Genomic DNA, 13,186 nt, shown 5'->3' with positions numbered 1-13,186 from the left:
AATGGTGAAAGCAATATCTGATTATTGTGATACGAAAGATCTGGATAATAATCTGCCAACAGGAAAGCGTCACTCAGGCTCGTTTAATGGTTTTAATTACCCGTTAGCGTAAATCTCTTTCACTAAACATATTATAACGTTTTCCCTTAAATTATGGAAATCCAAAAAATAATTTTAGTTGCCCAATGAAACACAAATGTCTTTTAAAATGACAAATTTCGAAGATTTAGACAGAGCTTCGAAACAAACTATGAGGAAACCCAGAAGAATGTACTAAAACCTTAACATACACACGAATATTCATATATCTTATTTATTTTCGAAATTGAATAAACATGTAAAGACCGAAAACATTATCTGACCCGGTTACACTACCTCATTAGCCAATCAACCTCAATAAACAGTGACAATATCTGTCTTGTCATAATTTGCTAAGTATGTAAGTTGGTGTTAAATCTGACAGAAAAAACCGCTTTACCATTGCCTATTTTACCGGGCCAGATAACTTTGTCAGGTTATATTAACATAACAGTTGGATAGTATTAGTAGAGGTATACAGTTGATAAGCTTTGACAATTTTGCTCTAAAAAATTTGATCTAATAGTAAAAATAGTGGATAAATTTATTTACTTTGGCAATCATAAACTTTGAGCTTTATTCAATTTACAGTCTGTTTATAATAAATATTGAACAACTAAGAGAGATGCCACAAGTGCGGTGCGGCGTTGTGTCGCAATGTAACTTTCTAAAAATAGGTTTTCACTGCCTACATTTGTTTTGTTGCAGACTAAACAGTTCAATGTTTTACAACATCAAACTAGGAGTATCTGTAATATTGTGATGTGTTAGGTTAACGTTGGTTTTGTGGCACAGTCCAGTCAAATAACAGTGTGGCGGCGATCGTGCGACATCTCGCTTAAATCATCTGTATCGAGGGATAATCATTGGTAGAAACCACTTACATATTCTATAGATCTTACTTCAAAGCATTTATATAACTCCCAGCTACATTATAGTGAAGAATCAAGTTTTAATATTACCTATTGGAGATAATATTACATATTGCAATTATTCTTGTTATCCTACTTTCCAAAAAGTTACTAGTACGTGCTTATTGATGTCATTTATAATTTCATAAATAATTTTCTTCGACCAATTAAATCATTACATTGATTTATTTAAATAATAACAATAATTGATTTGAAACTGTACATTATATGATAATAAGAAATAATAATTAAAATTTTGTTATAGTAAAAGTACATTAGGTGTCTACCATTGATTGCCCCTTTTAGTAATACATTATTTAAAACATATAGTTTTGTACATTAATTTGGTATAACGCAATATACATTCCTATTTTTCTATATATATACTGGCTCTATAGTTCCATAGATTTTTGGATATTTAAAAAATAAATGCCTTTGGTATTTAGAAAGTAAGGGTTAGGGTAAAAGTTTTTGGTCATAATTGAAAGCTTCATTATTAAAAACTAATTTAGATATTAAATATATTTAAAACTCGTTATTTTCATGCATTCATCTCAATTGTACTCTACTTACTATTATGTATACGTCTAGTTTTTTTGGTTTTCATGTTTTTTAATAAAGTTTCTAACATCAAAAGCGGATTCAATTATGCGTTATCTGTTAAACGTAAAATGCTGTTACAGTCAGGTGTTATGAATGTACAAACAAAAGTATCTACTATAAAATATAAAAACTGTAAAAATATAAAAACGTAAATAGGATGTTTTATAATAATACAATTAAATACTTTTTATGTCTTAATAATAATAGCTTCAATGTATACTTGATATAAAATATTGAAGAATAAAAAAAATGACTAGATGATGTAAAAAATACATACTAAAAAAAATAAAATTCAAAACTTCTGTACGTACAAGATACCTTTAAAAAAATACTTGGCGAAATTTATAACGTTGATGTTCAAATAATAATTTTGTGCATAAAGAAAATATTAAAAAGAAATTTGATAAGTCCAGTAGTAAGCCTAAAATCGTCGTGAAAAGATGGGTCCGAAATTGCATGTTGTGGTGCTTAGTGATGGTGTCCAGAAGTCTTAATCCTCGTGTAGTGTCGTTTTATATGCGCTGGCTTCATCTGTTTGTTAAATCTATCCCAGGGAGTTCGTGTATTATGTCACCTTATGTTCTCATGATCATCATAGGTAACTATTTCAATCTGAAAACGCAAATTATAAATGTTAACTAATAAATTAAATAAAGGTGTTCACAGTCAGTGACAAATATCTAGACATTGTTTCTGTAAAAGTTACAATTCTTGTCCTTACTATTTATCTGTACCCTATAAATCTTTTGGTTATAGAACCATTCATATTACTTCCAAATATTAAAGTTATTATGACTTCATAACGGCATAAATATTAACAGCCTTACAAATAAACGCGGTATAAAGTTAAACTTAGGAATAAACTGAGTATAAGCAAAATTTGTACTAATGTTTTATACCGTTAAAACAAAGAAGTCATTAGATATGTATTTAGTCCCTGGAGTCTCATAGGGCGAGACTAGATAGAATAATAAATATCGTAGAGCACTACACCGACTATGCACTTATCCGGCACAGATTCTCGAGATGCAATTCGTAATAATCTTAAAATTCACCTCGCTAAGGATGACCCAATAGAAGCTGTCACTTTGAACGCTGAGACGGATGGCAGAAAATGGGCCGGCATCCTTTTTGAGTTCGCCGTCAGCGAGACCGAATTCATCGAATGATCCAATAACAGTGTAGTTGTTGGTTCCAGATGGCAGCACTTCCACAACGGTGTCATAGAACTTGTCATTCACGTGGTCGACGTTGCTACTACGAAAAATGTAGCTGGAAATCAAAACAAACACTTATCGATTACACGAACTTTAAAAATTATACGTAAAATATTGTTTTTTTAAAGTTTAAACCTAAAGGTTTGTACGGACTATCGGAACAATACGTGAATACAAAAATATTAAATGAATTACGTATAAGGAAAAAGGTTTATGCAATAATTACCTCTTAATAGCCATTGGTTTTTCAAACCTAAATTCGATCATATCGTCTTTCTTTGGCTTGATACCCCAGAAATAAGTTTGACCTTCATAAGCCCTCTTCAGCGTGTGATCGCCTTGCTCTACGATGTTAGTCTTGATATTTTCCAGAGGAGGGTTGGTGTGTGGATAGAAGGTCGGTACCGAGCCAAAATGAGCATCCTGTAATAATGTTATATGCGATTTTTATATTTTAATTATTGAATAGACATTTTGTATTGTGTATACTTTAACAAAGAATACTTTGATACATTTTAATAACAAGATGTCGGCAATAGTTATATTGTTAAAAACTAAAATAATTTAAAATGACCTATCTCAAAACTTAAATATACGTAATTGTGATATTTAGAAGTTTATAATAATTACCTTGACTTTTTGTATCTTTCCCTTTAAGGACGAGTAGAGTCCGATATGTTGGAAAAGCGATGTTTTGTACTTTGGTCGAATTGTGATTTTACTTTTACCGCAGGCTTTCTGTAATATTAGAATAAACGTTATAAGTTAATTTATCCGAATACTTTTCACAAACAGGTACATAAATAATAATAACTATTATCCAAAGACTCAAAAGTCAGCAGTACCATTATAAGGCCAAAACAGCTGTAACGTAGTCAAATCTCCGTATACGCGAGGATGTAATTTCAACAATGTGCCGAAATAAATTTATAACATAGGAGGACTTTAAATTGCGCCAGTAAAAGAGAAATTGAGTAAAAGGTTGTCGTGGCGTTGACATATTATGCGGAGAAATGATCACAAAATAAAGTAATGAGATTAAATGTGGATGGCTACAAAAGTAGGGGAATATAAAAGAAAATATGACGTGTTATAAAAGGATATGCGTAAGTGAGTAAATTGGAATTTGATAGCAGATAGAAATATAAATAAAATAGAATACGAGTAGAAGCGAAGTCGGGTAATGAAGATCTTCAGTCAATTATCTTACCGAAGTCTTATCGATGGAACAAACACGATCGGCAAGGTAACTCTCCAACAGCCAGTCGATAGGCATGTTATTATAGAACAGCTGCACGTAGGTGACAAAATGGATGAGGTCAGACGATCGAAACAGTTTGCCGATGCCACCAACTTGACAATACTCGATGAAGAACCAGTTCGGTGTAGACACAGTTGTCGCCGCTGTAAACTGCTTGATTTCCTGAAATAGATAATCAACGATATCTTTGTAACGATCTATTTTCCATAATCAATGCTTTTGTTGTCAAAAACATGAAGCGTAAAGACAGCTGACATCAATAATCAAACATGAACAATGTTTAGTATCCATTTAAAGAGATTGAAAATCTCTGTAGAAAAAGTATTTCTAATAGTGTTCAAGACCTATAAAAATAATAAATAAAAATCTGAGGATTGTAAAAATGTAATTGTATTAAAAAGCATTCTTGCGCCAGTTTGAAATGGGATTGTATCTATTTCCACAGCAATTGGAAACGATTAATGTTGTAATTAAGATTCAGATAAAACTTGTAGAGTATTTCTCGCTAATACAATTTGATACGGCAGGCAGCGTCGCGAATAATTCGATTCGTAGCCGTCGACAACTTTAATTTAAAATTGGATCCTAATTAAATTTCTCGTAGCGCATCTGATATCGAAAGAAACGTATTAGTTAACAAACAGCTCTTATTACCGTCTCGTTAGATAATTGTTTTTCTCATCTTTGAATTTTCTATTTCAATAATGTTTGGCTTGTTAAATGGAGGTAACACAAATATATGGAATAACGATATAACATTGTATTTAAAATTCATTTAAATTTCGTAACGTCTCCGATTATGTTCTTAACACTAAACACTGTAAAGTACCAACGCAAGCAACAAAAATTATTACATTATTAAGCATTTCTTGGATTCCGAAATACCTCGAATTCACTAATCAGCATGTATTGTTACATTTCCATCTGTCCTTATAAGTAACCAAGAACTTAGTTCGCTTAGCTAGTTTAAAAAAAAACATCATATCAAGTTACCGTATAACTAATAAAAAGTAGAAAAAAGCGCAAAGTACATAAAATCAGAATTGCAATTTTTAAATTGATTTCAAATTCGCGGCAAGCGGTTATTAATGAACCAAACTATCGAATATGTCGTTCGCAAATGCGATGCATTTCTTATGCTTACATCTTTAATAAGTACCTATTAATAATTAACCAGTGCGAACTGCAGAATTGCATCACTTTTTAAACTATGTTATATTTTCAACCATAATAATCTCAATTTAAAGCATGAGCAACAATATTACAAATGACATGACTTAAAAAGGGATGCAATAATCCAATTTTTAAGGTATATTATGGTCACATTACATTGTTGTGACTATATCAATTGTTTACCTGCATGTAGTTGTTCTTGGCGATTACATCGTCTTCCAGCATCAGATAGAAGGTGCCTTTGGTTTGAGCATAGGACATCAAATATATGGCGTCCAGATTCTGCTTAGTTCGCCATTTGACGCGCTTCATCGAATCGCCAAGAGTTTTTTCTAACGTGTCAAAGTCGGGGTAATAAGATGACGATGGAGATAAAACTTCGATGAGACCGTTTTCCACTTGCTTCGGAAACCTGAAATTGCAATAATGTATTTTTATATCATAAGGCACTCGAGCAAGCGTCTTAAATTCGCCGAGAAAGCGAAGCGACCGCTGTCGATTGAGATCAGCAACTTAATGCGATGCCTGCCTTTAATCAACTTAGGACTCCTGCTAAGTTCGACCGAGCACATTTTTTTTTATTACCTTATTCAGAGACGAATACTCTTTCGTTTTAATATGAGAAATCTACCTTTACAGTATCAAGGAAATATTCTTATTAGATTATTCAAGTTTACAAACAGTTATCAATTTTGTGTTACAAAAAATATAATGTATTCCAATAGTTCCATGAAATATTACTTGAAATAAGCCTTTATTTGTCATTGTTAGCTAAAGATAAATGTTCGTAAAATACAAAGGGTTTTCGTAGTTAGTTTAATTTTGATTACTGTCCATTAGCAGCGTAATGTAATCTACCGCCTGTCAGGTGCAAACAGAGTGAAGCTAGGACGGTATTGATTCAATTGGATGTCAGATAATCAAGCCAATTTCGAGCCTGAATGCCTCAGCAGGCCTATCTTGTCACGTAGGATAAATCTGACGGTAGCCGAATGTCCGCTCGAATAAATGATCTTTGCTTGATTGAATAAAATAAAATATTCCTAAGTGGTAGATTAAATCAAAGCTAAACTCATATTCAAAATGTAAGTTGAATTACTCTAAGCTTCTAAGGAACAAATGCTATAAATGTTCATCTGTTTTTAAATAGCAATTAATTTATCCAGCTTTTAAAAAAATATGTAAGGCGCTTAAAATTGTGCAGAAGCATTTTGTTTCCAGACAAAAAAACAAAAACAACGAGTTAATCTCTAGTGGTTTTGCTAATGCGGATTAGGGAGCGGTAAACAAATGGCAACTTGGTATCTCCGAGCTTTTCTAGTTTTCAACGGGAAATTCTTAATGGAAAAAAAAAACAATAGTTTACAGATTTTTAAACGTATGGGTGCGTTACTATTGTGTAAAAAAAATTACAAAATCGCTTTAAACCATTTACGTAAGTTTTGAAAAACAAAAAAAAAATACTATTTCAATTGTAATTAATCCGTTGAGTTTATATTTTAAGTGTATAAATTAATCTACTCACGCAGTTTCAATCTGGCGAGCGATGCTTACAACGTACTCCAAATCAGTTTCGCCGACAAACACGACGATGAGAGTCGTATTCACGTCGTCCTCAGTCAACCCGTTCACCAGGTGCTGCATTGTTATATAAATTGAATGCTGATCAGTCATAATAGAAATTAGATTGAGTTTTTCATATTCAGAAAATTGTTATTTATTTGAACACAGATTATAAATAATTATAGTATATCCTTTTATCACATTTACATATCATATTTTTGTAATAACCTTTTGCAATAATTCAGGCTTTCAACAATATCTTTAGCTGCCTACCTTCATGTTTCCTAAATTAGTAAACAAGAATATTGATTGATGAAAAAAAATTATGTTACACATACCGTAAGCGTAATCAAGAGATAGCTCTCCTTATCTCTTTTAACTGTCGGTATACCGATAACAACGTCGACAAACACTCGGCCGGACTTCATGTGATAAGAGGGGCGAAGGCTGTTTGGGTCATTCATCAGGTGGGGGAGTAGTTGAAACACAAAAGGGGTACGAAAAAGTTGCAGATTTTTGGGCTGAACACCTTGCGCTGCCTTCGTTCCTATGAACAAAATATACAATTGATAAATTATCAACCATTACACCGAAATTTAATTAATTCAATCAATTTCGACTGCTGATAAAATATCCACAACGCGACAATATCATACACTTCAATTAATCATCTTTTATATTTTGCAGTGCGATATAATTTAGGTAATTGCCATTGAAAATCAATTTGGTATACACTTAACAAATTGAAAGACCGGAAAAGCTGAGGTAAAATAAAAACATAGCAGAACTCGCACAGCGGAAAACATGAACAAATAAAGGAATAACATCGAGAGCGTGTTAACTTAATTGACGAATATACACGAAGACTACATACACGTGAGGTGAATCTCCATTTTCATAACAGATGTATAACAATATTGCCATCCCGGTCATAATCATTAAAAAGAACTGAGATAGCAACAGTGTTAGTATACAAGTGTTACTGAAAATCTTGTTTCGATATGGTTTTTACAGTACGGTAAAAATGATTTAATTAACAACTGAACATGCTAATCTCATATTTATAGCACGTTGCATCAAGGACGAGATGAGGCACTCATACTATTTACTTTAACTCCGCACTGAGTGCAAAATGTTGTATATAACATTCCTTTGAGCATAAATTATGTCAAGTATCTACGGTAAATGTTACACATAGTGCGCCAAAGGCGCCTGTCTTACATTTGAAATTTATTAGATATTTTCACCTTGGATTTAAACACAGAAACATAACGAGTTCTTTTATTGAATTTCGTTGTAAGTAATGTTATTTTGCATCAGAGTGTGTGAAATGTAAAACATTCTTAGAAGAATGTACATTATTCGACAATTCAATCTGCATTCGTGATGCAGAAGTTGTGTACCGACCTACCGAGTGTGCGGAAACATATTATACAGGATGATTCTTAACGGACGGATAAACGGTTTTGTGGAGTTAGAGGACCTCAATAGTTATCATTTAAGCACAAAGTATAAAGCCTGATTTTATACTTAAAGACTTATTCAATTTTTTTTAATTGGAAAAATCAGATTTCCGACTAAAATTTTCCCGTACTTCCAAAGAAATGTGTTTACAGTGGTCATTTAAAACAAATCTAATATTTTGGCTTTCGCACCGTTTTTCATCTTTTTTTTCTGAAAAAATCACATGAGAACTAAATACAAATTATTGAAAATTTTCTTAATACAAAATTTCATTCTTTATCTTTAAGGAGCTGTAATTAATTTTTTACCCCACCTTTTTCTCCTAGAATTTTTTTCAAAAACTGCACTCATGCCTGTAGAATAAAACCACAAAATTCTTTTCGCCTTTCGTTTGTTTTTCATATGAGAAAACGATTAAAAACAATCGAGGGCAACAATCTCTTGTAACTTCATACAAAAGACATGAAATTTAAATTTTTCGAAAAGTTTAAATTTTTTCAACTTTTGTTCATTTTTGCGCATAAACGATAGCTGTTGCGGTCCTCTAAGTCCACAAAGCCGTTGATCCGTTCGTAAGAACCACCCTGTATGTTAAAGTGTGATAATACAAATCGTGACTGAACAACGAACTATTCAAGTTTATATTTTTAGCATTATAAGACGCACGCAAAAGCAGTGCTAACGGAATCGTGGCTTAACCGAATTAGTAAAGTTCACAATGTATAAATAAACAAAGGAAACTATACGTTGTCAATATTCTTCTATTTTCGCGAATGAAGACTGACATAAAGTGTTTATCAATATATCTTTCATCTTTGTTTGGTTGGACATAGAAGGTCATACAAAAAAATAGAAAAAGAAATAAATGATAGAGTAAAACAACATGAAATATGAGATTAACACAAACAGTGCCCTTACGATTTTTTACGAACTCGCTATGCAAGTCTGCGGCATTAAAGGTGTTCAAAAAGGCATAGTAAAAATTGAAGGTTTGTGCTTTCAATGTATGCCATACCGCTAAGATTTTTCAGTGAGGTCAAAATTTCCGGAGCAATAGTAACCGTCACCGTATCGCTGTACGACGTCGGCTGATGACGGTGACTTTCATTGAAACAGCGACTTGCGAGGATTTTATTCTGTAAAAGAATCAAACAATACGCTCAGCCTATTGCAATGTTTACTTGAACTTATAGTCAAATGGAGGTGGAGTAAGCTTAGATTTACCATCCCACTTAACATCAGAAAGCACCATCTCATTAATTCTATGCCTGTTTTTTTAAGGCATTGATTTTCAAAAATAAAAAGACTGTCACTGGTGCAGAATTGTGATTAGTTGTTGCCTAGCACTAAGCCAAATAATGTTATAAAATAAATTTTCAATAATTAACCTGCAAAGTAATCAGGTCCTCCTGACGTGCGCGGTAAAGCGAATCAAGGAATTGCAGGTGGGTTTGCATCTCCGCTATACTTTGCTGCATCTTATCCTCTCTGGGCAAGAAGGCTAAAGAAAGAAAAACAAGTAATAAAGAAAAAAAAATAAAAAGAAGTCCAACTTACACACTACTACCTACCTAGTTATAATCTTGAGGTACTCCATTAAAAGTTTTTCGAAGGAAACGATTTTTTAACAATTGAATGTTTATTTTATAAATTCCTTAATTATGGTTTAATTAATTTAAAATTAGAAATTGCCCTAACAAAATTTTATAAAAGCAGTCTCAATCCTAGGAGTGGTAGAAAATCTAGAAGTATGAGCGCTCGATGTCGTTTTGTTATTAAAATCTCACCCACACAGCTCTTGAATAAGCACAAATTGTATTGACAAACAGACGCTATGAATTTAACTAATGAAACACTGAGGCAGCGAACTCGACATGCATGTTTATAATCAAATTATACTTGATTCCGTATTGTTGCCATTTCGCCGTTACTTCAATCGTGCTGCACTTTGCAAGCTCTAACAAGTAAAAACATTTACATTTAAGACTGGAAATAAAATGAAGAAAATAATTTTGGATAGAATTTTTAGGAGAGAGGACAGATTTACGAAAATTTAATAAAACAATAACACTGTAGTCAAGTTCAGTCATAATTCGTGAATCGAGGCACGACGGGCACATTACCAGTGTCCTACAGATACTCTTTATTTTATAATTAAATAGAAGATTCGGCTAATACTTCAAGAGACGATTAAAGAAAGAGAAACTATACTAATGGATACATTAACACATAATAGCTTATACTAAATTATATATCTATGCATAAACAAACTATTCATTCGCTTCTCATCGTTAATATGCCCATCCCTTTTAATAATAACAAATTTTAGATGTTTTATTAATACTCAAAGAAAATTGAGATTACAAAAACACAAAGCGGGCATTGAAAAGCCCCCTATTCCGTCTGGCTTTAGCCGGATCAATCATATTTGTACATGCACATGCACAATATGTCGCTGGCAAATAGTAAGGACTCGGTAGATTGCATTTCGAATGAATAAAAAAAGTATCTCTATTTCCCTTGGCCATCGCATCACGATTGAACAGACGGAACAAAATCTGTATTCCTTTTTTGTTGTGTTTATTATTGCCAGAAGGCTTTTATAAAAGAAAAAAAAATCAACTTGAGCGGAACATGAGGAAATGGGGAATATTTGAATTTAATATTCATAGTACTGTCTATAGTCAGCTGGTGCATTTCTAAAGTATTTTGTAAAAATCGCCTTAGTAGTTATTACCATCAGGGCCCGCAAGTCTACAATCCTTTGTTGTCTGCAAGGTATCGAAGTAACAGTCAATTAATTTATTTTACATACAAATTGCCGGTATTTTACTTACAAAGTATTTACAATTTGCCGGTGACATACAAACAAATTCACTTTGGACTTCTTCCACTACGCACTCTTTGACAAAGATTTTTGATATAGATAACTTTAACCACCATAGATGTTTTATTAACTAGATGCAGTTCCGTCAAACTGCGAAAAAATGTAATCAAAATAAAGTAAATATTTTATACAAGAAATGATATAAAACTAGGAGTTGTTTGAATAACGAAATAAAATTCACAGAGGGTTAGCAAAAATATTTTTAATATGAAGAAACAAAAATACTCTAAAATATTAAAATGCTGTCTATTTCCTGGAACAGTACTACAAAATCCGTCGGATACATAAAAGAATGTAAGAGTATGTAGAATTCTATTGAAATTAAAGTTTGTGTGTATAAGTATCCATATCTGTGTGACTGTTACTTATATAGAAAATTGTATTGAGTGTGTAAATGTGATTAAATGTCTGTAAGTGGTGCACAGGGACGGCTTCAAGAGACTAATGCTATAATTCCTCCATTGTATGGCGAACGTTAATTGGTGATCGTCCAACGTCGACCGGTTGCACCTGTCTGTATCTACCGACTGCTTAAAGCTATGTCACCCTTTAATACAACAAGCGCGAAATTCAATTTTCTATGAAAATTGCAAAACATTAAATCATGAATGGGATCGTGGTCAAGCGCTTGCTTAACGAACATAAATAAAATTACATCATATTTAAAATCCCTGTACGATTTATTTTTCTCTAGATGCTCGCTCCGGAAATACAAGATGTACTCGAAACGCAAATCAGAGCTCCGTCTTTGAATGGAATGTCTGCATCCCTGAATACCACGTAAACTACTTACGATAAGATTGGTATTTTAAATATATTTAAAAATATAAAGCATGAACGGATCGGCAGTCCGCACAATGGGAACTGCTTTTCTATTAAACAGAGAAGATAATATTAATTTAATTGCATCAACTTAAGTGTCTCTTAGTAACGGGTTTAATATAAATTTTCTTATAAAATTGACTTCATATTAGTTTTACATATACTCGAAACGTTATGCATTTGATTTGGACTAGGAAGTCCACAAAAGATAAGTACTACATTAACGTGTTAACATGATTGTCACTTCTTGATAACGGAGTGACACAGAAAGCCATTACGACTAAATTTTCATTTTCGAAAGAGTTTTTATGGACTTACATAGTCAGAGTGAAAATAACAAAGCACTGTGGCTGTTGTTGATAGTTAGTATATTTTCTATATCAGAGATTTTTATTTTAATCTACCACCGAAGGGACTAAAAGCTTTTTATGTTTCAAGTATACTTTTTAATAAAATCATGTAAACATGTAGGTAATCAATTCGAAAAGATTCCTTTAACTTTTTATGTCGTCGTAATGTCAAATTAAACTTACATGACATATTCGATTTTCAAAAACGTTAAGATGAAAACGAGTTTTCCACGAAACTGCTAGGTTTTATTTGTACAAAAATCGATGGTACTGAAGCCGTGAGCAAACCTAATTCCACGCTTATTGCTGTTGCATTAGTCCCTCTGTGAGTATTACATCGCTCTAAGTCCGCAGCGATTTAAAAGTTGATTTAGCCGGAGTTCTGCTACTATTGATACGATTTTTCCATTTTTAAAAGGATTCCTTTCCTTACGTTCTTTTTAAATCATCACGTTTACTTTGATTTTCAGCTTATTAACTTCTAAATATTACAGCTATGAACAATTAATTTGTTCAAATACGAATAAGTAAGTATCCGATTAACACACAACAAACTATTTCAATTATTGTATGAAAACAAACAAGCATTCACAATATCTACAAAAGAAGTCAGTAATGCACATACTTCAACACTTACCTCATAGATAACACACTATAACCCAGTATATAATTTATCCTACAATAAATCATCATTAAGCCGCTTCAATACATTAATAAGAGATTGACATTATTTTAATACGCCGTTTTTACGTGATGACAGCAATTTTGTATTGAATTAAAATGAATCATCGAGGCCGGCAGGTCGTCGAAAAATGCAAATATAAATTCACGATAGCTCGTCAACCAATTCGTTAAAT

General features: G+C 32.4%; 1 protein-coding gene across 3 annotated transcripts in view; it reads right to left on the bottom strand.

Annotated features, from left to right (window-relative positions):
* Positions 1-1,922: 1,922 nt before the first annotated feature.
* The window catches only part of LOC106110226 (alpha-1,3-mannosyl-glycoprotein 4-beta-N-acetylglucosaminyltransferase A-like), a 50,908-nt gene continuing 39,644 nt past the window's right edge, over positions 1,923-13,186 (bottom strand). For all 3 annotated transcript variants that reach the window (XM_013291964.1, XM_013291963.1, XM_013291965.1), the window contains 10 exons: positions 9,659-9,771; positions 9,286-9,406; positions 7,145-7,353; positions 6,769-6,881; positions 5,427-5,655; positions 4,020-4,232; positions 3,440-3,547; positions 3,036-3,232; positions 2,648-2,864; positions 1,923-2,204 (listed from right to left, as the gene is read on the bottom strand). In XM_013291964.1, the coding sequence (XP_013147418.1) occupies positions 2,163-2,204; positions 2,648-2,864; positions 3,036-3,232; positions 3,440-3,547; positions 4,020-4,232; positions 5,427-5,655; positions 6,769-6,881; positions 7,145-7,353; positions 9,286-9,406; positions 9,659-9,771 (1,562 nt within the window). In that variant the 3' untranslated portion in view covers positions 1,923-2,162. The remainder of the gene's footprint in view (positions 2,205-2,647; positions 2,865-3,035; positions 3,233-3,439; positions 3,548-4,019; positions 4,233-5,426; positions 5,656-6,768; positions 6,882-7,144; positions 7,354-9,285; positions 9,407-9,658; positions 9,772-13,186) is intronic.

This window comes from Papilio polytes, unplaced genomic scaffold (assembly GCF_000836215.1).
Source record: "Papilio polytes unplaced genomic scaffold, Ppol_1.0 DF820711.1, whole genome shotgun sequence".
NCBI classification, from domain to species: Eukaryota; Metazoa; Arthropoda; class Insecta; order Lepidoptera; family Papilionidae; genus Papilio; species Papilio polytes.
The sequence above is the reverse complement of the archived record's forward strand: the minus strand, read 5'-3'. Positions and strand labels throughout refer to the sequence as shown.